The following is a 26689-nucleotide window of genomic DNA, read 5'->3' on the forward strand; positions in this document are numbered from 1 at the left end:
TTCCTTAATGCTACTATCTTACACATAACCACCATACAGTTATTAAGGCCAGTAAACTACTATTATTATAATATTTACAGAATTTACTCAAATCTTATTAATGGCTTCCCAAGTCCTTTTTCAGGACCTGGATCCAATCCAGGCTCTCATGATACCTTTAGTTATCATGTCTCCTTAAGTTCTCCCTTAAACTGAGATAGTTCTTTAGATATTCATCTTTGTGACTTTGACAAATTTGAAAAGAAAGTCCCTTGATTTGGGTTTGATGTTTCATCAGTAGATTCTGGTTATCTATTTTGGAGGCAGGAATCTCACAGAAGTGATGCTGGTTCTTGGTGGATTCTCTCAAGAGGAACATAGCTTTGGAGGGGGGTGTTCTCAAACCTCTGGAGCCAAACTTCCAACACTTGGTTCAGGTGGTGTCTGTCAGGTTTCTCCACTGTGATTATTTTCTCCTTTGTATACCTTGTAATGATTCTGTTACTATAAAATTACTAAGTATCTTATGGGGGAGGTATCTGGAGACAATGTAAATACTTGTTTCTCATTTAAACTTCTAGCCACTACCCATTGAGGATTCTTGCTTGAGATGACTATTACTGTGATGGTTGCCCAATGGAGATTTATTTCCATGATTCCTTTTGTATTTACGAATTAGAATTCTTTAAGAGCTTTCCTTTTCCAAGTTATTTATTCAATTATTTTATATCAACATGGGCTCATGATACTTGCTTTATTCTCTGGGTTATAATTCATTATCATCATTATTTAAGCTCAAATTGTCCCAGTCTTAGCCACTGGGAGTTCTTTCAAGTTGGCTCCTGGGTCCTTCTGTTATGTCTCCTAATTTTCTAAGCAATTAACCATAAATCGTTCTTAGCTCATCTTGTATTTTCCCCTGTGCCAGCCTCTAAAACATTTCCCCAAAAAGTCCTGGTTCCTTTAATTGGAAAATGTTACTTAGGAACCAAGAACTGGGTGCTCACTGCTATGAGGTGTCACTAGATCTAGATCCTACCTCACATACCCATATATATAAGTACATTTCTTTATCTATCTACATATATTAAAAACCGGAAGTTCATACTGATAGCTCCAATTCTAGTTTCACACCATAGGATTCATTCTAGCCCTCAACCCACCCCCATCTATAATTTCATTTTGTTAGTGAGAAACCTGGTTCACTCTCATTATTCACAATATTTACCTATTTGCTCAATCCCTGAACATAACTATAGCAGTTCAGGAACTGCTAAGCCTCACCCGTGTGAAAAACAAATTACTAAAATGAGGGCTACTTGGTGACTCAATTGGTTAAGTGTCGGACTCCTGAATTTGTCTCAGGTCATGATCTCAGGTCATTGAGCCCCAAATTGGGCTCTGCGCTGGGCATGAAGCATGCTTAATAAAAAATAAATTTTTTTTAAAGTTTTATTTATTTATTTGACAGAGAGAGAGAGAGAGAGATCACAAGCAGGCAGAGAGGCAGGCAGAGGCAGAGAGAGAAGCCGGCTCCCCGCTGAGCAAGGAGCCCGATGCGGGGCTCGATCCCAGGACCCTGATCATGACCTGAGCTGAAGGCAGTGGCTTAACCCACTGAGCCACCCAGGCGCCCCATGAAGCCTGCTTAAGATTCTCTCTCCCTTTAGCTCTGCCCGCCCTCCCCACATGCCCGCCTGCTTGTTCTCTCACTCTTAGGAAAAAAAAAAAAAGGCCTTATTGGATTTAGATTTAAAAGTACAGTTAAAATACTGTTTCCCAAAGGTACTCGGGTTACTTTTCTTTTTCATCCACCTCCCTTAATGTGGGTAATACAGTTAAGAGTTATTTGTTAAGAGTTTTTATTCAATTCTGGGTTCCCCTCACACCCAGGTTGTCTAATTAGTTTTTTTTTTAAATTTTTTTTTAAGAATTTATTTATTTATTTGACAGAGAGAGATCACAAGTAGGCAGAGAGGCAGGCAGAGAGAGAGAGGAGGAAGCAGGCTCCCTGCTGAGCAGAGAGCCCGATGCGGGACTCGATCCCAGGACCCTGAGATCATGACCTGAGCTGAAGGCAGCGGCTTAATCCACTGAGCCACCCAGGCACCCTAATTAGTTATTTTTTAAGAACAGACTCAAAATTATACAAAAAGATGTACTCAGAGAAGTGTCACTTCCTCTTGTTCCTTCTGTCCTATTCCTACACTCTCTACCCTGCTCCCACTGGCTTCTTTTAAGTAGCCAAACCCAATCATTTCTACTTTATTCTTCCTGCATGTACATGTGTGTGTTTTATACAAACCAGTAGATACCTGTACGTACTCATCTCCCCTTATTTCTTGAATGAAAGCGAGGATACAAACAATTATTTACTTGCCCTTTGCTCTTTTCCTTTACCAGTATATCCTAGTTTGCAGAAGAGAGTTAACATAGTAGGCCTGTTATCCTTAGAAAGGCCTTGCTTGCAAGGGTGGCCTTGGCTCATCTGGGAACTTAGATTTGGGGAGAGTTTCCAACATTCCCTAGTGGGAAGAGTGGCTCGGTGCACCTATATGACAATGGGGTTTATGCTGAACATCTGCTTTCCTTCTGGAAGTCTGGAATTTTGGTATGTGCCAGCCAGAGGATGCCCACATGACCAGCCCCAGTAAAAACCCTGGGCTCTAAAAACGTTTCCATGGTAAACATTACACATGTGTTGTCACAGTTTGTTCCTGGAGAAGGCTGTGTATATGTGTTTGTGTGTGTGTGACTACAGCGGGAGAGGACTCTTGGAAGCTACCACCTGATATCTTCTGGACTTTGTACCATGCTTCCCCCCCTTTGCTGACTGGCTAATATTCTTTGTTATAATTAAACTTAGCTACAAATATGACCGTATACTGAGTCCTGTGAGTTCCAGTGAATACTGAAACCTGGAGGTGGTCTTGGGGAGCCACGGTACTTCTGGAAATCCCTATCAGTACACGGAGATCCTCCTTGATTCTTTATTATAGATGCATAGTGCTCCATGTATAAATGTACCATATACATACTATGGTTTAATCAAACTTTGTCCTATATGTGGACATTTAGGTTGCTTCTAACATTTTGCAATGCTGCAAATAGTAACTTTGGGTATATGTATTTCCATAATTTGGGAGTGTATATTCAGGGTAAATTCCTAGAAATGAGAGTGCTAGGTCAACAGGTCAGAGTATGTGCTTTCTAGTTAGGTGCAGCCAAATGCCTTTGCTGAAAGGTTGTATCAGTATGCATTCCCACCAGCAACGGGTGAGAACACTTTCCCATAGCCTTGCCAAACAACATGTTGCCATCATTTTTCATTTTCTCCAGTCTTACAGGTAAAAAAGTGGTATTTCAACCATTTAAAATTACATGTCTCTAATTATAACTGAGGTCGACCATCTCTTCACGTGTTTAAGAACACACACACGAACACACACACACACACACTAATCATCTATTCAAGTCTTTCCTTCATTTCTCTATTGGGTTTTCCATTCCTCAATCTAAGAGTTCTTTATATAGTAGTGGGGTGCCTAGTTGGCTTGGTCAGTAGAGCATGACTCTTGATTGAACCTCAACTTAAAAAAATCTTTAAGGGCCCCTGGGTGGCTCAGTGGGTTAAAGCCTCTGCCGTCGGCTCAGGTCATGATCTCGGGATCCTGGGATTGAGCCCCATCTCAGGCTCTCTGCTCAGGGGAAGCCTGCTTCCTACTCTCTCTGCCTGCTTGTGATTTCTGTCTGTCAAATAAATAAAATACTTTAAAAAAAAAGAGAGTTCTGGGGCGCCTGGGTGGCTCAGTGGGTTAAGCCGCTGCCTTCGGCTCAGGACATGATCCCAGGGTCCTGGGATCGAGTTCTGCATCAGGTTCTCTGCTCAGCGGGGAGCCTGCTTCCCTCTCTCTCTGCCTGCCTCTCCGTCTACTTGTGATTTCTCTCTGTCAAATAAATAAAATCTAAAAAAAAAAAAAAAGAGAGTTCTTTATGGGATGCCTGGGTGGCTCAGTCAGTTAAAAATCTGCCTTTGGCTCAGGTCATGATAGTAGGACCTGGGATGGAGCCCTACTATGGGCTCCATGCTCAGCAGGGAGCCTGCATATTCTTCTCTCCTGCCCCGCCTCTTGCTTATGCACTCTCTCATATAAAATATTTTTTAAAAAAGAGAGAGTTCTTTATATATTAGAGAGATAAATCCTTATCTGTGATATATACCGCAAAATGTTTTCCTAATTCATCAGTTGTGTTTTGTCTGTTTGTGGTGTTTTGCCAATCTAGCAAGAATTATCTTGCGGCGCCTGGGTGGCTCAGTGGGTTAAGGCCTTTCTGCTTTCGGCTCAGGTCATGATCCCAGCGTCCTGGGATAGAGCCCCGAATCGGGCTCTCTGCTCAGCAGGGAGCCTGCTTCCTCCTCTCTCTCTGCCTGCCTCTCCACCTACTTGTGCTCTCTGTCAAATAAATAAATAAAATATATTAAAAAAAAAAAAGAAATCTTGATGTCAAAGATGTCTGGGCTCTGCAAACCTTCTGAAACAGTAGTCTACTTTAATGAAAGATATGCAGCATTCATTCAGATTTTCAAAGGGTCCTGTGACCTAAGAATGAGCTACCACTGTCTTCTACAGAGCCTAACTGTGCCCAACAGAACCATTTCTACTTGACAGCTTTGCAAATTCCTTTTTTTTTTTAAAGATTTTTTAAAATTTATTTATTTGTCAGAGAGAGTGAGCGCAGGCAGAGAGAGAGGCAGGCAGAGGCAGAGGGAGAAGCAGGCTCCCTGCAGAGCAAGGAGCCCGACGTGGGACTCGATCCCAGGACGCCGGGATCACGACCTGAGCCGAAGGCAGCTGCTCAACCAACTCAGCCACCCAGGCGTCCCAGCTTTGCAAATTCTTTTATTTTTTTTTTTAAGATTTTATTTATTTATTTGACAGAGAGAGATCACAAGTAGGCAGAGAAGCAGGCAGAGAGAGAGGAAGAAGCAGGCTCCCTGCTGAGCAGAGAGCCCAATGCGGGGCTCGATCCCAGGACTCTGGGATCATGACCTGAACCGAAGGCAGAGGCTTTAACCCACTGAGCCACCCAGGTGCCCCTATTTTCAGGTTTTGTCATTAGTGTGAACTCTTTATCATGAATGCGTTTCTGGTTTTCTATATTCTTCCTACACATGATACATGTGACACCAGGCTCAGCATGGGGAGAGGACAGGATCCAGTTTGGCCAGTGACCCCAACACTGACACATTCTTTGCTTTCCCTCTGTCCTTCTCACTCCAGGGGCATCTTGAGCTCATCTGAGTGCTGGAGTGGGAAGAGGGGACTGTGAGTGTGATATTCTAACTATAGATTAACCAACACACAACAGACTATAATTGCTAGTTCTCAGTTCAACTAACACTAACAACTAACAACTAACACTTCTGTTCATGGACATTTAAGAGCAAATTGGCTTTTCTTGATGGCTATCCCAAAAAGCCAATTCTAATTGAGTAGCTAAAGCCTATAGGTCTTTTGTTTTTCCAAAAGTATTTCTGCTTTTTTCTCTTTTTTTCCACTTACGCAGTTTTTGGAACGAAGTAAAAAAGTCTCACATTTATATCTATTAAATTTAATTTTGCTTTACACAATTCAAAATAGTATTTATCTCTGGTAGAGCTGGGAGGAAGAAAGGGACAATAATTTTCTAGATCTTAGGTTGGGAGGCATATATATGTGAGTGTATGTACTTATTCATTACGTACTTCATAATTTATGCATATGTACTTTTATTTTATACCAAATACCACATGAAAACGTCACCAAATTACAGAAAAATTTCATATTGTTAGACTGAGCCCACCATATCAAGAAGTTAAGAAACTTTCAGATCCTGAATCTGTTACCTCACTTATATTTTTAAAGGTAGCTTATCATAACATAAAATCAGATACATTATTTAATTGTTGTTATCTAAAGCTATTCCTAACTATGGTCAATGTACGGAGACTATTAACAATCAATTTTGCCCTGTAACCTGTGTAAACAAATGACAGATCTATAAGATGGGAAATGGAACTTAGCCCAGAAAGCCCAGGCAGTATGAATTTATTTGTAGGTTTAGGGTGGGGGCTGACAAACTATACCCTACGGGCCAGCACCTGTTTGTAAAAAAAGGTTTACTGAGGGGCGCCTGGGTGGCTCAGTGGGTTAAGCCGCTGCCTCTGGCTCAGGTCATGATCTCGGGGTCCTGGGATCAAGTCCCACATCAGGCTCTCTGCTCGGCAGGGAGCCTGCTTCCCTCTCTCTCTCTCTCTGCCTGCCTCTCTGCCTGCTTGTGATCTCTCTCTGTCAAATAAATAAATAAAATCTTAAAAAAAAAAAAAAGGTTTACTGATATATTTTGCCACACTCATTCATTTATGTATTGTCTATGCCTGCTTTTATGCTACAAGGGCACAGCTGAATAATTTTGACAGAGACCCTATGGCCTACAAAGTCTAAAATATTTACTACATGGCCCTATACAGAAAAAAGTTTGTTGAACCCTGGTCTGAGGCATCACCCAGAGAAAGTTAGTTTTCTAGTGTACTTGGCAGATATATTCCTTTAGGAGTCTGGGTTCCTCAGGCTATCACAGCTTACTAATCATTAGTTTTACCTACCTGAACCTTATTACTCTAATTTCACATTACAAAGAGAGATTTGATTTCCCATGTAGACTTGCCTACAAGAAGAAGACATACTGACCAGCCAGTGTGACCATTCCTACCAAGTTATAATTCCACTTTTCACGCAAATTAAAGAACTGGCTTTCTGATTTATACTTTAGTCTCTCATGAAATGGGTTAGCATGGGTCAGTCCTTTGGAGATAATAATCTCTGATATACTAAAAAACAAAAGTTAAGTGTCTGGACCTGCAGAGCTAAGGACTGGCTCCTGAAATAAGGAGACTGCTCTAGGGTATTCATCCTATGAAGCCCGACCTGGGTCAACAGAGTTTCTCAGAGATTTCTGTGACATGTCCCTCCATCCTACTTATGATGCTACCAAAACTTAAGGAATGAGTACCCATCATTTCTTAAAACCAGATGCACAAGTATCCGACTACCATAAGACTCAACATTCCACATACGGTAGCTGCTTCAGAGAAGTGACACTTTTTCATCAGATAAGCACTTTCTCTCTTTAAGTGTCTGATGCGACACAGATGTTTTTAAAAAAATCATTAAAAGAAAGTTAACATCAAACTCAACTTTTTGGAAATATTTCAAGAGCAAATCATAAGCTACCTGTCAGCATCTGTACTTTACCATGTGAAGTGTTACTCTGGAAAGCTGTCATTCACACTCATCTGAATTGAGATCTCATGTCTTACCTGACTTAAGCTGATCTTTTCTTCAGCAGCTGTGGAATGTTGATGTGGGTCTTCCTTTGCTCCCTCACAGGGGTCTCTTAAAATTTCCGCCTGGTCCCCTTGATCTCTGAAGACCTTTAGCTCCATGCTCTTGATTTTCTCTTCCCTATCCAAGATCCCAGAAGCCACAGAACCTCCTGCTGTGGAGTCCACCAGCCCACACCGCCCAGGTTCACCCCCATGATCCAAGGTGCCAGAAGTTTCTTCACAACAACTTTCCGCATGAGTCCTCTGCAGCTCCAAGGGCACTGCCCTACTCTGACTTATAAGAGAGCTTGAGGCTCCGGGTTTTACATCTGGAATCACACTTGGCTCAGGGTCAGCATGAAGCTCTTTGGAGACACTCACAGGGAGTTCAGAGTATAATTCCTGTACCACGGCAGACATGGAGGAATCAAGTGGAACTGGCTGAGTCTCTACTCCGGATGACAGCATTAGGGCAGATGGAAGATTATGGAGTCAAGTCTTTTACATCAAACGGTTCACCCTGACACAAATCAAAGGAAGGGATAAAAGTTTAAAAGCTTGCAGGGTAGAAGAAAGCTGTTTCAGCTAAAAAGTGGCTAAAATAAGGACAAAAAAAAATCCACCTCAAATGCTGACAACATCTGGCACCAAAACATCTTCCTTAAAAAGACTGTGAATTAGTGGAAAAATAAATAGCTTACACCTTTAATAGACACCTGTCTAATCTCAACTGAAATACTGCCTTATGAACAATTATCAATTGTGGGTGAGCGAGGGACAGCAATATGGATGAGAATAAGACATGTTTTAAGCATCCAAGGATAGAAATGATGTAAGTTAGAAGATAAAGATAATTTTCTACCTGTTTTCAGGGCATGAACCTTGCCTGTTGTGTTCATTGCAGGATCCCCACTGCCTGGGAGAAGTGCTTGGCACATAGAAGGTACTCAGGAAATACTTGCTGAATGAACATATACCGAGAGATTCTGAGGAATTTAATATACTGACTTTTCCTCAAGAATAATTCTCTGTAAAGAAAAGTTTATAGACAACAGAATTCCATTCCTTTATTGCTTACCAAACACTCTGGCACAAGACACTACTAAACCAGAACTTTAGCAAAGTCCTCTCTGACTTCCATTCAGCATCTTGAAATTTTCCAAGTGCCTTCACAGGCACAACTAATTCGATTCTCACAACCCTATGAGCAAAGTAGAGCAGCTATCACCATCCCATTATAGATCCTAACATCACATTGAAGAGGTAAAAGTGACCTGCCTAAAATATTATAGGGTTATCTGAGGAGAGATGGGAAGATACAAGAGGCTTCCACAGTGTTGGAAATGTTTCACCTTTTGCACTGGAGAGTGGAAACAAGAGTTATTTGCCAAAATACGTATATTTGTGTAATTCATAAAACTAAATTACTAAAGTTACACACACACACACAAACGCACACAGCTAGGGAATGGTACACTTGGACCTAAGGTTTCCTGATTGGTAACTTTTTCATTTTAGTCTACCAAATATGGGCAGTTTCCACAACAAAATTTACTTCGACCTGACCAAGGTGGAAACTGGCTAACCAAGTAAGATACTACATGCTTTCATTCTTGATGCTTTCCCTAATCTAAACAAAGGAAGAGAAAACGTGAGAAATCTCTGGCAACTGAGTTCATAACAAGGATTTACCTGAGGCTACTGATGGCAAATCCCTTTGGCCAAAATGCACACAGGAAAGGGTATTTCAGAAAGCCAGCAGATTTCTACTCCTACCACTTTCTAACATCCATCTCTTCCCAAAATAAACACATTACATACAAGCAAAATCCATTGTTGGCTACCAAACTGTTTTGACTACTAAGTTGTCTCACCTCCTCTCTCTCAATTGACCACATTCAGATTTCTGAGCAGGAAGGACTCTCCAATACACCATGTAAATCTTTACAACTCAATTTCCTTGGACACTGTCTCTATTCCTGCCCTGATTTTCTTGGGAAGCCCACACATGTTACTTATACAAAAGGCACTTGCTCTGCCTCCCCGTCAAGAAGCACCTACCCCTTGGATATTCCTGGGTTTAAAATCTTTCCTCTTTCCACAGAAGATCCCATCCATTGACCTGAGCTATCAAGACTGAAGCTGAGAGGGACGCCTGGGTGGCTCAGTTGGTTAAGCAGCTGCCTTCGGCTCAGGTCATGATCCCAGCGTCCTGGGATTGAGTCCCACATCGGGCTCCTTGCTCCACGGGGAGCCTGCTTCTCCCTCTGACTCTGCCTTCCACTCTGTCTGCCTGTGCTTGCTTTCGCTCGTGCTCTATCTCTGACAAATAAATAAATAAAATCTTTAAAAAAAAAAAAAAAAAAAAAAAGACTGAAGCTGAGGGATGAGTCGGGACCAAAGACAGATCCTTTCATTTTGCACCATTCTGCCTTTCTGGTTTTCCAACCTGTGGTAGATAAATTTACTTACTCACGTTCCTATGCTTTCATCCACTGGGTGTCCTTATTGTTTTGAAGGACTTCTCCCCAAAAGTTAAGACATGACACTACTAATTTAAATACTAGAAATTATAGGAAATCAGACTGCTGGTCCATTAAGTTCAGAGAACACAAGAGGGCTGATGAAAAAAAATGAATCCAAAAAAGCAGCAAGGAGAGATAAACTGTTGTGTCCAGGAGTACGGTGAGAATCAAATGAGACATTTTAATAAATGGTGCTGACAGAAACATATCCTTTTTGGAGCTACAATCTTCCCCTTTCTCCTCTAGCTCCTGGATATTTTTAGAGGCACTTTAGATTTTAGGCCACTGAGGCGGGGGGGGGGGGGATTAACGGCTAAAGTAGAATTGCTATTGGATGCCAAAAAAGGGAGGAGGTGCTCAATTTTCATTTGGCTCAGTTTCCCTTTCCCAACAACAGATACAATCCAGTTTTTGGTTATCACACCACATACAGACCAGCAGAGTAAGTGCAGGAAAGGATACTGTAGAAGAGCAGATTTGTTGATGGAGATCAGCTCCCTGGGTCTCTTGCCCCCATGTGCTCAAGAGCTCCTCTCTCTTACTGCCACTAAGGTGTGAGTGTTCTCAAAAGTTTAATCCTTGATATGCCTCGCATTCCAGGCTTCACTTTTTTGATGCCCTCACCTTTTTTGCAGCCTTTCTGCTATGTAGATGACTGAAAACTCTCCCTTTAAGTACAGGTAACCATATGAGCCAAACGTTCCACTCCTAAGTACGCATGCACAAAAACTAGTACACAAATGTTCACAGCAGCGCTATTCACAATAGCCAGAAAGTGGAAACAGCTTTTATGTACAACAACTGATTAATGGATAAGCAATGTGGTACACCCATACAATGGAATATCACTTGGCTGTGAGAAGGAAGTGAATACTGATTTGTGATAGAATATGGATGAACCTTGAAGACATTACAGTAAATAAAATACACCAGTCAAAAAGAACCATATAAGATCTCATATATATAAAATATCCAGAGTCAGCAAATCTGTGGAGTTAGAAAGTGAATTAACAGTTCCTTAGTGAGGGCTCGAAAAACTGGGAGTGACTGCTAATAGTTTTTTGGGGGGGCATAAAAATGTTCTAAAATTGATTGTGGTAAAAAAAATAATAATAAAAAAATAAAATTGATTGTGGTGATGGTTACACAACTCTGTGACTATGCTAAAAACCACTAAATTGTACAGTTTAAACTGCTGAATTGTATGATATGCAAATTATATCTGAAAGCTGATTTAAAACAAAAACAAAACACCTATCCCCAGCTCCCATGTCTTCTCAAATTCCTGACCTATGTTTCACTTATAAGGATGGTACCTCTCCCAAACTTAACATTTCCAAGATAGAACCCACTCAACCCAATAAATAATTGGGTCTCACTACATACAAACAACAACCAGAAATGAAGGTAAGTAAGATGTTCTCAGTAAACTTACATACTTATTTTTTTAATCCATTGCCTCTCTGAGTAACAACACCCCCACTATTCTAGAGGTCAGACTTGAACCCAGACACAACTGTATCTGACCTTCCACCTGTTGCTCCATTAGCACTTGTAGTCCACAAACTCAACTCCCATGGTTTCTCTAACAAATCCCACTCCTTTCCATCCCCATGGTCCTAATTCAAGATTTGTTTCAAACACAGGATCATACACAAATACACATTTACTAACAGATCTGTATCATGAAGAGGCAATATTGATAATCACATAGAATGGTTCAAAATATTCATCAAGGAAAACAGAGCTGTTATGTTTCTTGTACATGCTTCTATGATATAAACTGGCATTTGCCAAAACAGAATTTTAAAGCTTTGGTCACTCCCAAATAACCTCCAATTTACAAAAGCCAAACACCACAAAGCTATCTATCACTTCTTGAATTTTCTGTTTGGAAAAGATACAATTCTAAGAATTTTCAATCTGTAAATCACCTAAGCACATTGGCTGTTGAAGCAAAATAGACTTCTCTCCTTTTCTCCTTGCCCTATCCTGGGTCCTTGAGTTTCTGAAGAGTATCTGCAGTTGAGTCACCCAGGACAGGGGAGTCTCTCAGCTGGAACCCTCGGAGTTGAAGTAATATTTAGATGTAAGCCTAGAGTAGCAGATTAAAATTATTCTCAGCTCACTAGCTTGTACCATCAAATATTGAAAATGCCACAGACTGTAGAAACAGAAAAAAATTTTAAGAAGACATTCAAATTCTTTAAAACTAAATTTCTAATTACACTGGAACAATTAAAGATGATGGTGTAGAGAAACAACTCTACAAAGGAGGTTGCCTGGGATAGCTGATCAAACTAAACATCAAAACTCTTTTATTATGGTAAAATATACACATAAGAAAACTGTCTGAAAGAATATAATTAATATTAACAGTATTACCCTAGGTGAGAAGATCACCAACAACTTATATGTTTACTTTTTTTTTTAACAGTAAGTATGTACTACTTTTGTTAAAACATTTTAAACACTGTTTCCCAAGATCCAAACAGGAATAAAGAATAACTGGTATATGGTTTCACTTATCTGTGGAGCATAACAAATAACATGGAGGACATGGGGAGATGGAGAGGAGAAGGGAGTTGAGGGAAACTGGAAGTGGAGGTGAACCATGAGAGACTATGGATTCTGAAAAACAACCTGGGGGTTTTGAAGGGGTGGGGGCTGGGAGGTTGGGGGAGCCAGGTGGTGGGTATTAAGGAGGGCATGATTGTATGGAGCACTGGGTGTGGTTAAAAACAATGAATACTGTTATGCTGAAAAGAAATTAAAAAAAAAAAAAAAAAGAATAACTGGTAAGTGGGACGCCTGGGTGGCTCAGTTGTTTAGCATCTGCTCAGTTCATGATCCCTGGGTCCTGGGATCAAGTCCCGCATTGGGCTTTCTGCTAGGTGGGAAGCCTGCTTCTCCCTCTCCAACTCCCCCTGCCTGTGTCTCTCTCTCTCTCTCAAATAAATTTAAAAAAATATATTTTTTCTTTTATTCTTTTAAATATTTTTTAAAATTTTATTTATTTATTTGATAGAGATCACAAGTAGGCAGAGAGGCAGGCAGAGAGAGAGGGAGGGAAGCAGGCTCCCTGCTGAGCAGAGAGCCCAATGAGGGGCTCGATCCCAGGACCCTGGGATCATGACCTAAGCCAGAGGCAAAGGCTTTAATCCACTGAGCCACCCAGGCACCCCCCCCAAAAAAAATAATAATAAAAAAAAGAATAACTGGTAAGTGTATTATCCCTTTATTTTTATCAGTTATCTTTCCAAATGTCAGCTCTCTGCCTCAACCATAAAAATTTTTACATCAAAGTGTTAAGTAAACTTGAAAACAGTGAGTTACACATGCTCATAAAATGAAGGCAGGGATTTATAGCTTAATCCTTACTAATGACTTGTAACCAACCTACTGGGTTAGCACACTGGGTAATTATCTAGTTTGAGGTATAAGCAAAAAATAAATAATAGATTGACAAACTCTTAACAGCTGTTACTGGCTTCTCATCTTTACCATGACACAAATTAGAATTAGACTGCTTAGGGAATGGACTTAGCCCTGAAAAAAGACCCATATTTATAGGAGTATGCAGTAAAGTTATCCCAATAATGGAAGAAATTCTTTTGAACTGAGAACAATCATCTCAAAACCTTTCCATGTCAACTGCAACAGCAATGCTGGGAAGCAGTCTAGTTGCTGGTCTCCAAACAGGGTCCCTATCCTGCTGCCTGTATGGTCTTGAATGTCACTTAACTTTTCTTCCATGTTTTTCACATGTAAAATGAACAAGTTAAACAAAGTAACCTCAAAGGGTCCTGCCACCCGTAAGAATTCCATGACTCTAAATGATAACTTTTCTATTTCTCTTTGTTTTTCAAAGTACATCTATAGATATCAATAATGGTGATAGAATTCCAACTAAGCCCCACTGTGGCACTCAAGGTTTACACACACAAAGTTTTTTCTTAGTGGCAACATTAATTCCTATCCTACCAAATAACAAAAACGTGAAAAAAAGAAAATAAACTACCAGTGAAAGATTAACACTGCAGCTCTCAATCTCATTAGAATACATTTTATAATATAAAAAACCTGACAAAGTGGTTTAGTAGTTTAGTAGTTCAAACACTCCCTAAAACAAAAGTTCTGGGAGTACAAAGTTTACAGCAGTAAGTAAAACGTAGAAAAAAGAATCAAACAAAGAAAAAAGCGGAACAGAAAACCATGTGCCCAATAATCCCCAGTCTGAAGGTCTCCCCTCCCTTTAATTCCAATGCAAAAGGGCTGCTCAAAATGAGAACAGTTAACACTGGGCGCTGCCACACTTATGTCAAGGGACAATACTCACAATATCGATCAGGCCCTCAGAAGTTCACAACATTCCTTTCACCTTGAGAAAGGGGCTTTCTTTTCCAAGATTCGGACACTGTAGCCAATGCCTCCATGAGGGCATTCGTAGAAGGGGCCTCTTCTTGAGGGACAGAGAAAGAAGAATCTTTTAGCAAGATCTCTAGACAAACATAAAGTAGGGTAGTGAAGTCTGTACACTAAACAGGGCCCAGCTCTTCAACATGGGAGTGTGCAGGAAATCTCAAAAGCATCAAGCACTGTTTCCCTTTTCCTTCCTTTATTAGCATGCAGAAAAAGGATCCCTCTGTCTCCACATGGGGAGTGAAACAGCGAAAATGCTCCTGATTTCTGACAAAAGGCTTTCTGCATAAAATATTTTTGTTTCTTTTTCAAAGGATGAGGAGAAGGAAACCATCTGTGCCACTCTAAATACACTGCAGGAAAGACTCCTCCTCTCAAAGGTAGAGTCTTATTTTCCTTGGGAGAGAAAGAAAAAAGAAGTTGGAACTCCCTCTTTGAGGAGGGGGAGGTGTGTAAATCACTACAGCAGGTAGGGGGAGTGGGTGAGGACATCTCTAACCAGTCAGGAAGTGATAGCTTCTGTGGACAAAGGGAAAGCTGGCTTTTAGTATCTGTCCTCCCTCCCTCTTGGAGTACAGACCTGTTTCCAAAAACAAAGTCTTTTCTCTTGATTATTCTGAGGCCCTCTTTGTTAATCTGGGGAGCATGGAAGAATCTAAAGGGAGTAGAAATGCCTCTTTCTCCACCCCAGGATGGGGAAAAGTCTCCTTTCCAGTGAGAAAGGATGGACTGAACACCTGTGATGTGGGGGTGGGGACGGGAGGAGGCATGCATGGAAAAATCTGGGTCTCTATGAAGATATTAGTTTTCTTTCTTTAAAAACAACAATAACAGTAGCAGCAAATTTAGTAACAATGACAGCAACAGTCTACCAAAAGCTTGTTATGTCCTAAACACTTACACAAATTCTCCCTTAGCCCTGAAGACCATGCTTTCTACAAAGAGGACCCAAATTAGAGATGGGCTAATTGAGACTCAGGAAGGTTGAACAACTAAGCAAGGTCACGAAGATGGAAAATGGGAGACAGACTTGAAACTACCACATTCCAGACGCCATGCTCTTAACTGTGCAAGGGAAAGGAGCTCATTGCACACCAAGAGACTTGCGGAAAGAGAAGAGAGCCTCACTCTGGGGACGTTATTGGGGGAGGGGGGAAGAGACTGACTTCTAATACCACAAAGTAAATTCAGGGTCTTCCTCTGGAGTTAACCTCTAGGGTTAAAGGTGAAAAATAAAAGAAAGAAGGTAAGTCTCTCTTTTACAGGGAAGGAAGACACCCCCCTCCCCAACACTTTTAGGCAAGTTGAATCTCGCTCTTCATCGAGAGCGCTGACCAAATCGGGGGAAAAGGTCTTGTTGAGGGGTTACCTACTACTGCTCCTATTGAAATAAGTTTAGAATCGCCCTCTCGCACCCCGGGAGCGAGTGTCGCATGGCTGACAAACGCACAGGAACTGGGGAAGAGCGGACGCCCACAACAAGGGGCGTCGCCCTCCTCGAGAAGTTGGGGGTCCCCCGCCGTATCGAGGTGGAAGAGGAATATCTCTCCCCCGTCGGAGCCATGACTCGAAAAGCCGTTTCCCCCTCGCGACGCGGGGTCTCCTCCCTCTCCCCAGGTCGTTCCGCCGCCCGCAGAGCAGCCTCCGTTCCCGTCGACACCCCAAGAGGGAGGGGAGCCCGGGCTCCCCCTCAGCCTGCAACGCCCGGTAAAGGGTCCCCTCGGGATGGAGAGGGGCGGGGCGGCTGCGCCCGAAGCCTTCCCGCCCCCGGCCTCTTACCCTGAGGCCTGCTCCGCGGCCCGCGCTCGCCCCGCCAGGCCGGCCTTTGCAGCCGCAGCCCCGCCGCCGCCAAAGCTACCTGAGCCTACCGAGCCGAGAGAGCCCGGGGGCGCTCCAGCCGCCACCGCCTCTTCGTCTCTATGGTTTTCTTCCTCCTCACCACCCCCCACCCCGCACTTCCTCATCCGGGACCCGAGCCAGCCATGCGGGCTCACCCAAGTCCCGCCCCCGCATGCCGCGCGCGCAATCCTAGGGGCGGCTCTTCCCGCGTCCAGTCTCGGCCATGGGCCGGCCCTAGCAGCCTTCTGCCCCGCCCCTGCGCCCAGGATTCTTAAAGGGGAAAGCACCTTTGCCTCAGCTCCTATTAAACCTTAGGGCCTATTGTCTCCCCTGCTGCTACCCTGGCCTAGTCCACTGTTTTCCTGGCCCGAATGGCTGCAATTCTAGGGGACTCTCACTGGCAGCCCAGGAGATCTTTTTATAACTCGAATCAGTGTGTTAGGTCACGTCAGTCCCCTGCTCCTTCCAATCACATTGAACACTAAATCTAAAGGGCACCTCGGCCTCCAGTCCTGCAGGACATCTTGTTTTAACTTCTTCAAGGCTTAAAGACTGGTTGAAATTGCCACGTTGCGGGACGCCTGGGTGGCTCAGTTGGTTAAGCAGCTGCCTTCGGCTCAGGTCATGATCCCGGCGTCCTGGGATCGAGTCCCACATCAGGCTCCTTGCTCCGCAGGGAGCCTGCTTCTCCCTCTGCCTCTGCCTTCCACTCTGTCTGCCTGTGCTCGCTCTCACTCGCTCTCTCTCTGACAAATAAATAAATAAAATCTTTAAAAAAAAAAAAAAAAAAAAAAAAGAAATTGCCACGTTGCAACTATTTATTGATTCATTCATCATTTGTCCCTTCCCATGCTTGTTCATCATTCTATGGTCAGCACCTAGCATGGTATTAGGCGTAAGTAAATGTTCAACAGATATTTGAAGGAAGAAAGATGGTTTATTCAAAAGGGAATCAGAGGGGTGCCTGGGTGACTCAGTTGAAAAAGTGTCCAACTCTTGATTTTGGCTCAGGTCATGATCTCAGGGTCATGAGATGGTATTGAGCTCCATATGGGGCTCTGTGCTTGGTGGGGAATTTGCTTAAGATTCTCTCCGTCTCCCTCGGTCCTTTCCTCCTGCTTGCACACACTCTCTCTCAGATAAATAAACAAATCTTGGGACACCTGGGTGGCTCAGTTGGTTAAGTTCTGCCTTTGGCTGAGGTTGTGATCCCAAGGTCCTGAGCTCTAGTCCTGCACTGGGCTCTCTGCTCAGTGGGGGGCCTGCTTCTCCCTTTTCCTGTTCTGTCTACTGCTTCCCCTTCTGGTGCTCTCTCTGACAAACAAATCAATAAAATCTTTTAAAAGAAAAAAAAAAGAAGGTTCAGAATAAATAAACAAATCTTAAGAAAAAGTGGGGTGGATTAAGGAAGTTCAGAGAATGGAGTCAACTTGATCCAAATCACACAGCCTTATATTAAACACAGAAATCTGTTGCTTTTTGGAACTTAATAACCTGGCTGCCTATAGAACTAGAGATTTGGAGGTTTATGAGAGATTTTAATTCTCTTTTCTCTGATCAGGATATCTTTGAGCCAACATGTGGACCATTTTGGCCAAGATAGTGGTTTTCCCACTTTTGGTCAGGGCTGGAGATAGATAAACCCAAATGTCAGCTCTGTTATTTTACAGCCCATGAGTGCAAAGATCATCTGTATATATGTACAATTCATACATAGACTACTACAAAAGGTATTGTGATGATTTTTTTAAAAAGATTTTATTCATTTATTTGACACAGAGAGAGAGATCCCAAGTAGGCAGAGAGGTGGGCAGAGAGAGAGGGGGAAGCAGGCTCCCTGCTGATGCGGGGCTTGATCCCAGGACTCTGAGATCATGACCTGAGCCAAAGGCAGAGGCTTAACCCACTGAGCCACCCAGGCTTCCCGGTACTGTGATGATTTAACTAGAAATTCACTTTAAACATGGCTGCCTTTACACAGTATCCACATTGTCCAGTACTTTCTCAGGCAACTATCTGCCTATAGAATGGGAATCTGAGAAATCCAGTATTACTGGTTTGTCTTTTTGCTTCAGGATCTAGCATGACTGTCCAGCATCACTATTGATCTTGTCTTTATTTTATTTTAAAAGAGTTATTTATTTATTTATTTATTTAAGGCGTGAAGAGGGACAGAGAATCCCAAACAGTTTCCCTGCTGAGTGTGGAGCCTGATGCAAGGCTCAATCCCACAACCCTGAGATCATGACCTGAGCCGAAGTCAAGAGTTGGATGCCCAGCTGACTGAGCCATCCAGGTGCCTTGACCTTGTCTTTTTTTTTTTTTTTAAGATTATTTATTTATTTGACAGACAGAAATCACAAGTAGGCAGAGAGGCAGGCAGAGAGAGGAGGAAGCAGGTTCCTTGCTGAGCAGAGAGCCCGATGTGATGCAAAACTCGATCCCATGACCCCGAGATCATGACCCGAGCCGAAGGCAGAGACTCAACCCACTGAGCCACCCAGGCACCCCTTGTCTTTATTTTAAAATGTGATATTTTGGGGGCTCCTGGGTGGTTCAGTGGGTTAAGTGTCTGCCTTCAGCTTGGGTCATGGTCCCAGGGTCCTGGGATCAAGCCACACATCAGGCTCTCTGCTCAGCAGAGGGCCTTTTTCTCTCTCTCCCTCTGCTGCTCTCCCTGCTTGTCCTCTCTCTCTGTCAAATAAATACACACACACACACACACACACACCCCTTTAAAATGTGATATTTTGGGGTCCCTGGGTGGCTCAGTGGGTTAAGCCGCTGCCTTTGGCTCAGGTCATGATCCCGGGGTCCTGGGATCGAGTCCCACATTGGGCTCTGCTTAGCGGGGAGCCTGCTTCCCTCTCTCTCTCTCTCTCTGCCTGTCTCTCTGTCTACTTGTGATCTCTCTCTGTGGAATAAATAAATAAAATCTTAAAAAAAAATAAAATGTGATATTTTGGAGGTACCTGGGTAGCTCAGTTGATTAAGCATCTGCCTCTGGCTCAGGTTATGAACCCAAGTTTCTGGGATCAAGCCCCACATTGGGCTTCCTGCTCAGTCAGGAGCCAGCTTCTCTCTTTGCCCCTCTTCCTCACTCGTGCTCTCTCTTTCTCTCTGAAATAAATAGATAAACAAATCATTTTACAAATGTGCTATTTTGGGGTGCATGGGTGGTTCCATCAGTTCAGTGGCTGCCTTCAGCTCAGGTCATGATCCCAGGGTCCTGGGATTGAGCCCTGCATCAGGCTCCCTGCTCAGTGGAGAGCCTACTTCTCCCTTTCTATCTGCCAGCCGCTCTGCCTACTTGTGTTTTCTCTCTCTGTCAAATAAATCAATAAAATCTTTTAAAAATGTGATATTTTGTTAATAGTGGGCTTTTGTATTAATTTTTATTTTAAAAATTATATTAAATATTATTTATCTTGTTCCCTGAGCTTTTTTTTTTTTTAATTTTTAAAAGATTATTTATTTATTTATTTGACAGATAGAGAGTACAGGTAGGCAGAACAGCAGGCAGAGGGAGAAGCAGACTCCCCGCTGAGCAGGGAGTCTGATGCGGGGCTCCATCCCAGGACCCTGGGACCATGACCTGAGCTGAAGGCAGTAGCTCAACAGACTGAGCCACCCAGGCGCCCTTCCCTGAGCTTTTTTGACATCTCCTTAACATTTTGTGCCCTAAGATAAGTGTCTCACTAGCCTTACCCAACTCTGCTCCTAGCTCTCTATTAGGCACAAAGAAGTCCAAAGGAAGGAGCATAAATATCATTCAATGCCCTGAAAGTCGTGGAAAGCCAGTTTCCTAATCAACTCCATGCTTGCCAATAATACTCTGTATTTATATATAGTATTTTAAATTATTTTAATTTGAAAGACTTAATATAACATGCCCATCATTTCATTTGGTCTTTAAACATCTTGTGAACAAGGAAATACAGGTACTTCTTATCTCCATCTGGCAAGGGAGAAAATTGAGAAAAGAGAATTTGGTATAAAGCCACACTGCCCAAAACAGGCTATTGTGCAGGTGGTTGTAGCACAGTGATCTTAGAATTGAGAATCCCCTAGACTAGATCCCCTGTCCAGGAACTAACTGCTCCAGCCATCCCTAACCTTGACCAGGCTTGACAATTTTTTTAAAAACTCAAAACCTATTAAGTTTTTTTTTTTTTTTTTAAGATTTTATTTATTTATTTGACAGGGACAGCAAGAGAGAACAAGTAGGCAGAGAGGCAGGCGGAGGGAGAGGGAGAAGGAGACTCCTCACTGAGCAGAGCAGAGTCTGGACCCCGGACTCTGGGATCATGACCTTGATGGAAGGCAGGTACTTAACTAACTGAGCCACCCAGGCGCCCCTGTTAAGATTTTGTTTGCTTGTTTGTTTGTTTGTTTTTTTAACAAGTTTTTGCCAAATTAAAAAGTGAAATATTTGCAGTTCTAAGATATGACACCAATTATAGACATTTCTCAGGAGATGGAATCAAATTTCAATGAGGGCCAGTGAGAGAGAATCTCATTAGGCCCTCTGGAATGAAAGACTTCCCACCAGCCACTGCTGCTAACAAAACAGTCAGGGGGATCTGAATGCGTCCGCTGAATTAGCAACATTGAAGTCTTTCATAGTTAACATTTTATCCCTGAAGTTTTTGCAACTGTTGCAGTTGATTACATGTTTTTACTTATATAAAAAATCACAATTATTTTTTAGTTTTAACTTCTGAATCCTAAAACAAAAGTATGGATACCGAAAAGAAGCTCCTCTCTTCACATACCCCCCCTCCTTCCCCCACCCCCGCCTTCTCCCAATCAGGTCTCCTTTGTGCCACGCGACGTTTTCATCTTTAAACATTCAGAAAATTTCCCAAACCGTTGTCAGTTAAATGGAATTGGTAACTTGTCAGAAGTCCTTGGCGAGTTTCTGGAACAGTCCACACAGCTCTAATTTTCTTCTGGAGAACAGAAAGATGTCCTGAAACGGTCTTAGGAAGAGCTCCTCGGTCTGTGAGGAGGATGCTCGTTAGAAGCTCAGCCTTCAGAGCCACGCTGGACTCGACTGGGTCAGGATCCATCCTTGCTTCCTTCTGAGGAGTTTCGTGTCCCCCGCCTGTTTACCTATATGTGAAATACAACGTACCTGCCACCTAATAGGGAAGTGACCATTTTATAAGGATGTCTGTGAGAGGGTAGCTATTAACCAGGGAGGCACGCAATTCATTTGGGGTTTCGAGGGATTTGAAAAGTGAATGCTTTTCAGCAGAATCCGTCGCTCTATCGCAAGACCTGGGCCTTTTGCATTTTACAAAAGTTCTCCCAGAAACTCTTTTGTGCTTCTCAGTAGCCCCGTGAGGCCAGGCGAGGGTCCGCAACACTATTTACAGATCCGAGGAGACTCGTCTGTGTTTGCCCTGTTGGGCGGGGGGGAGTCCTAAATCGGAAACGAAGTTCTTGGGCATGGATCTAGGTGAGACTGTCTGGAAGAAAAACGATTTCCATTCCATGGCCGGCTACCGCCCTGCCTGCGAGCGGAAAACACAGCAAACAGCCAGAGATAGAAGCCACACGCAACGCCCCGCCCCCGGCGGGAGCCCCGGATAGGGAAGTGGCGTGGACACCGAGATGAGGCGGAGGCCGGGCCAGAGCGTCCCGGGGGCGTGTGGGCGGGAAGGGGGCGGGGCTCCGGGGCGGAGCCACCAGAGCTGCGCGGGTTCTCAGGTGAGCACACTGTGGCCGGGGCGGGCGGACAGGAACCTTGAGCTGGGGCACGGAAGCCGCAAGGGCTGTGGGGGCGTAGGCGGGGCGTCCAGAGGAGGCGCAGGGGACCGTGGGAGGGTCCGGCCCTCGGAGTCCCGGCTTGAAGAGGGAAGGGGCTCCGGAGCTGTGGGTGAGTGGGGCTGCTCGCCGGGCCCGGGTTTGTGGAGTCTGAGGAAGGGGGTGGTGGCCCAGGTTCGAGTTCTGACCCCACTCTCCATGCTGCTGTGTGATCTTAGACAAGTCTCCGAGCCTCTCTGAGCTTTAGTGGCCGCAGCTGTGAAATGAGAGTGGGGAGGAGGAGTCGCTGAGAGTTTGTACAAATGGACATAAAGGGAACGAAGCCCTGCCTTCCTCCTCTTTATCCTCTCCTTGCCCAGGACACTGACTGCGAAACGTGAATGGTGGGAGTATCTCAGTCTCTGAGTGACCTTGGACAAGTCCCTTACTTCTTCATCCACAAAATGAGTGCGCTAACCTGTTTCAAGATCTCTTTAGTATTTGGATGTTTTTGCTTTAGATAGAGACAAGGTAGTGAGTGCGCAATTGACTACAAGTTTTCCATTTAGGGGGTGATAGAATATCTTCTTGGAGGTTGGAATAGACCCTGGGCCAAATTTCCTTTAGTTTCCAGATTCTCCGTTTTGCCCTTTAACCCTCCTTGTAATTGGAGGAGTGATTTCATCCAAGGGTTGGTGCTACCTCTTCTCTGAACAATACCAGTATATTCAATGGCCTAAAATCAAAGAGCAGTTGCAAAGAAAAGTCTGACATTCTAGCCTTTTTGTGTTTCAGTGGCAGAGAGGCAAGATGACTTCTCTCCCCCAAGCTTGGAACAGCTGAAGGAAAAACAACAGTACAAGATGAAAACAACAAAGGTCTACAAACTTGTCATCCACAAGAAGGGCTTTGGGGGCAGTGGTCAGTATTGATTGGTCTTTGAGGGTTGTGTAAGTTGGCTAAGGTTCTTGATGTGTCCAATGCCTTGAAAATGACACACTGACTCACATGACCATAGCAGCTAGAGGCAACTTAACTGAGTGAAACAGCAAGTATGAAATAGTTGCAGGGAGGACAGTAGCACCAGAGAGCACAGGCCCCTGCTAAGAGCATTTCTATTTTGACTTTTAAGGAACATGGTGAATGTTGCCAGTCTACTACCCTTCATTTATTTGTATTTTATTATTTATTTATTTAAGTTTTAAAAGATTAATTTATTTATTTGACAGGAAGAGAGACAACAAGCAGAGGGAGCTGGAGGGGGAGAAGCAGGCTTCCTGTCGATCAGGGAGCCAAAGTGGGGCTTGATTCCAGGACCCTGAGATCATGACCTGAGCCAAAGGCAAATGCTGAGTCGACTGAGCCACCCAGGCGCCCTTATTTGTATTTTATGTTACATGTTTATTGCATATATCTTATAAAATCTTAGTATGCACTGGTTTGGCAGATAAAAGAAACTTACATTATATGAGAGCAGTAGTAGACACACATTAGACAGGTCTGATCAAAGCATGAAACTTTGCCTGGCTGAGAGGCATAGTGAGGAGGGGCAGGACAAAGCATATTGTTCTGTACTAAACCAGATTTTTCAGCTCTGCCTTTAACTTTCCCTGTGACCTCATAGGCAAGCCCCTAGTTTATCTTATCTAAACTTCAAGCACATTAGAATAATTTTTCTGTTTTTCTTAGCACATTGTGTCTATTAATCTGCAGAATAGGATGGTGATTAGTAAAATGATTTTTTTTCTTTTTGTAAAGAAATAATTTTCCTTTTTGTCCTAACAATCTTATTTGCTTCAGAAATTGGAATTAACAACACAATGAGTGTTTTTTGTTTTTTTTAAAAAAGATTTTACTTATTTATTTGACAGAGAGAGATCACAAGTAGGCAGAGAGGCAGACAAAGAGAGAGGAGGAGGCAGGCTCCCGGCTGAGCAGAGAGCCTGATGCGGGGCTCGATCCCAGGACTCTGGGATCATGACCTGAGCCGAAGGCAGAGGCTTTAACCGACTGAGCCACCCAGGCGCCCCACACAATGAGTCTTTTTAAAGATGTATTTTACTATGCATTTGCTCTTGTATATGTGTAAGCCTCCCAAGGGCAAGGATTCCCCAAAAAGGAAAACACTAGTTTGGATATCATAAAGTATGTGAGGTTGAGTAAGATGATATATGGAAGGTATTTAGTAGAGTATCAGACTCAGTGCCGCTCAGTAAATGTAACCATTATTATTACCAGGGCAAGGATATACCAGGTGTTGCTGTATTTAAAACACAATTTCTGCTAAAATGCAGAGTCTGTTGTTAATACTAGATTTTGTATTCTGTTGATGCTGCCTGAACACTTGGGGTAGAATTGAGTAGAAAACAGAAACAACTTTTGACAGACAGAAGAATAAGAAGATACAGTGTATACAGTGTATATACAATGAATACATGTCTACTTTTTCATTTGTATAAGAGAAAGACAGCTAAGTGTTATACCCCGTCTCCTGTAGGACTATAAATAAAAACACATCAAATGAAATTAGGTGCATATCTGTGCTAAACGTAAAAGTTATGAATATGACAAGGTCCCTTGTCCCTAAGGAGCTTTTAGCTTGATGAGACAGATATGCAAAAAGAAAATGGTAAAATGAAACAGTGGAATTAGTGCTCAGGGATTTTAATTCAGAATATGGAAGTTAGGGGAAGGCATCATAGTGGATTTGGCATAAAACTATCAGTGGAAGCAATATACCAAATAAAATTTGGGATTAACCCAATGCTTTGCTTTCCTAGGCTGAATTTTTATGGAGTCTGATTATATTTGAAGTTTAGATATACGTATTTGTCATGGTTTTAGCATAATTAAAGGCTGTAGCTTTTCCTCAAAATCAAAACAATAACAAAAAAAATCACTCCCTCTTTATGATTCTGAGTTTGTTATATATGAAAGGATTCTCTCCACTCCTAGTGAGTGTGGAGGTGGGGGTAGATAAACATATGAAACATAGGTCCTCCCTATATTTTAAGAGTTTTATTGGACCCTAATGTGAACTAGTATCCAAAATTTTTCCCTGATCAAGTGCTGCCTTCCAAAGTGTAGGGTATTTTACTTGGCTTGTGGGATTTTGTTTTGTTTTGTTTTATGACATATGGGAGGTTGTGGGCTTTAGGCAGAAGGAATCCTGGGCTAAGGGTGCCTAGGTGGCTCAGTTGTTAAGTGTCTGCCTTTGGCTCAGGGGATTGGGCCCTGCATCAGGCTTCCTGCTCAGTGAGAGGTCTGTTTCTTCCTTTCCCACTCTCCCTGCTTGGATTCCCTCTCTTGCTGTGTCTCTCTCTGTCAAATAAATAAAATCTTAAAAAAAAAGGGAGGGGGGAGAGAGAGAGAGAGAGAGAGAATGAATGAATCCTGGGCTAGTAATCAGTCTTGGCTGTGCTGTTATTAGCTGTTTACCTTTAGGCAGGTCACATTATCCCCTAGGTCATTTCTTCACTTCTGTTAGATCTAAAGATTTATTGTGAGGATCATATTAAAGACAGTATTTTTGGAAATTCTTTGAACACTTTATAAATATCAGGGATTGTGCTGCATTTGTGGGATCAGGCTGTTTTGTTCCTGGTATAGGCCAGGTATGTGATAATTCAAGGAACTAAAGTGTTAATCCCAGAGGTTTCTTTTTCCCAGTGGGGTGGTAATAGAAAGAGCATGGGCTCTGAGGACAAAGGCCCCGAACACTATCCAACTCAGCTACTCACTAGTTTTATGTCTCTCTGTGAATCCTTAAGTTCACCTGAATTGCAATTTAGAATGGAACCTCATCTTCGAGATGGGGTAGTGATACTAACCAATGAGGTCACTAGGACCCAACATGAGAATGTATATCACAGCTTGTCGTCCAAGTTAGTCCGTTTTCTACTTGAGATTGCTGACTTGTCTTTCAGATGATGAGCTAGTCATGAACCCTAAAGTGTTTCCTCACATCAAGCTTGGAGACATTGTGGAGATTGCTCACCCCAATGATGAATACAGGTAAACATCTCATTAGGATCAAGGGGACTAACTGGGCAGCCTGCTGTTTCCAAATATTTTGTTTAAGGGGCATGCAAGGCAGGACAGCTCTTAGCCTTTACATGAAACTGTTCCTGCCCTCTGGGATTTGATAAAGCAATAATCTTTTAAAAAGTAGTCTATTCTTTCTGATTTTAAAGTCAGGATGACAACTCTGTGAAAATTGTGTAGCATTTAGCTGTTTCCTGGAAGGCAAGTGCAGAGTTTCTTTGTTTCTAAGAGAACTTCTCCCCCTTCTTGTGCTGTACGTTACAATATATCCAGAGGGATCTCTTTGCCTTTTGTAGGGGGTGAAGAAAGCTGGTTAATTACAGCTTACAACATCCTATCTCTTTGTTGCTTTCTCCCCCAGCCCTCTGCTTTTGCAAGTCAAGTCACTTAAGGAAGATTTGCAGAAAGGTAAGAATTTCATCTCTCTTCTCTAAGGTTTTTATTTTTACACTTGGAGAAACTGTTCCAGAAACTGTAAGGAACATGTCTCTTCATAATCTCAGGGAATGAGGGCATAGTACTTCTTTCCTTGTCAAAATGTGTGCCCCTAAAATAATTGTCAGATTTCAAAAGTGCCAAGGAATCTCGTTTGTCAGCATCCTGAGGGCACTGAAGAAACTGTCTTTATTGTTAGGAGGAAAGTTAATCTGACTAGGTAAAGCTTTATTCTTAACTCCAAAAAAAAAAAAAAATTTGTTGGCAAAGCATGCTTTCCTAAATATTGTATTTTTTCACAAGATGTTTGTTAAGTGCGTACTCTAGG

The 26689-nt window shown here is 42.8% G+C and overlaps 2 protein-coding genes across 23 annotated transcripts in view; one reads left to right on the forward strand and one right to left on the reverse strand.

Moving 5' to 3' along the window:
• The window catches only part of PRR14L (proline rich 14 like), a 60968-nt gene extending 44689 nt beyond the window's left edge, over positions 1-16279 (reverse strand). For 2 of the 10 annotated variants that reach the window (XM_045067402.1, XM_045067490.1), the window contains exons 1-3: positions 16072-16277; positions 14210-14332; positions 7340-7865 (exon numbers count right to left, since the gene is read on the reverse strand). In XM_045067402.1, the coding sequence (XP_044923337.1) occupies positions 7340-7813 (474 nt within the window). In that variant the 5' untranslated portion in view covers positions 7814-7865; positions 14210-14332; positions 16072-16277. Of the gene's footprint in view, positions 1-7339; positions 7866-14209; positions 14333-16071 lie in introns of all 10 variants that reach the window. The other 8 variants (XM_045067432.1, XM_045067425.1, XM_045067524.1 and 5 more) reach the window with 8 other exon arrangements.
• A 5580-nt stretch (positions 16280-21859) lies between these two features.
• Positions 21860-26689, forward strand: part of DEPDC5 (DEP domain containing 5, GATOR1 subcomplex subunit) — a 137138-nt gene continuing 132308 nt past the window's right edge. For 12 of the 13 annotated variants that reach the window (XM_045067719.1, XM_045067779.1, XM_045067747.1 and 9 more), the window contains exons 1-4: positions 21860-22015; positions 22678-22803; positions 25809-25896; positions 26288-26334. In XM_045067719.1, the coding sequence (XP_044923654.1) occupies positions 22746-22803; positions 25809-25896; positions 26288-26334 (193 nt within the window). In that variant the 5' untranslated portion in view covers positions 21860-22015; positions 22678-22745. Of the gene's footprint in view, positions 22016-22677; positions 22804-25808; positions 25897-26287; positions 26335-26689 lie in introns of those variants that run through there. The other variant, XM_045068021.1, reaches the window with a different exon arrangement.

The sequence above is a fragment of the Mustela putorius genome, unplaced genomic scaffold, assembly GCF_011764305.1.
Source record: "Mustela putorius furo isolate JIRA1106 unplaced genomic scaffold, ASM1176430v1.1 tig00000081_pilon_pilon_pilon, whole genome shotgun sequence".
Lineage (NCBI taxonomy): Eukaryota > Metazoa > Chordata > Mammalia > Carnivora > Mustelidae > Mustela > Mustela putorius.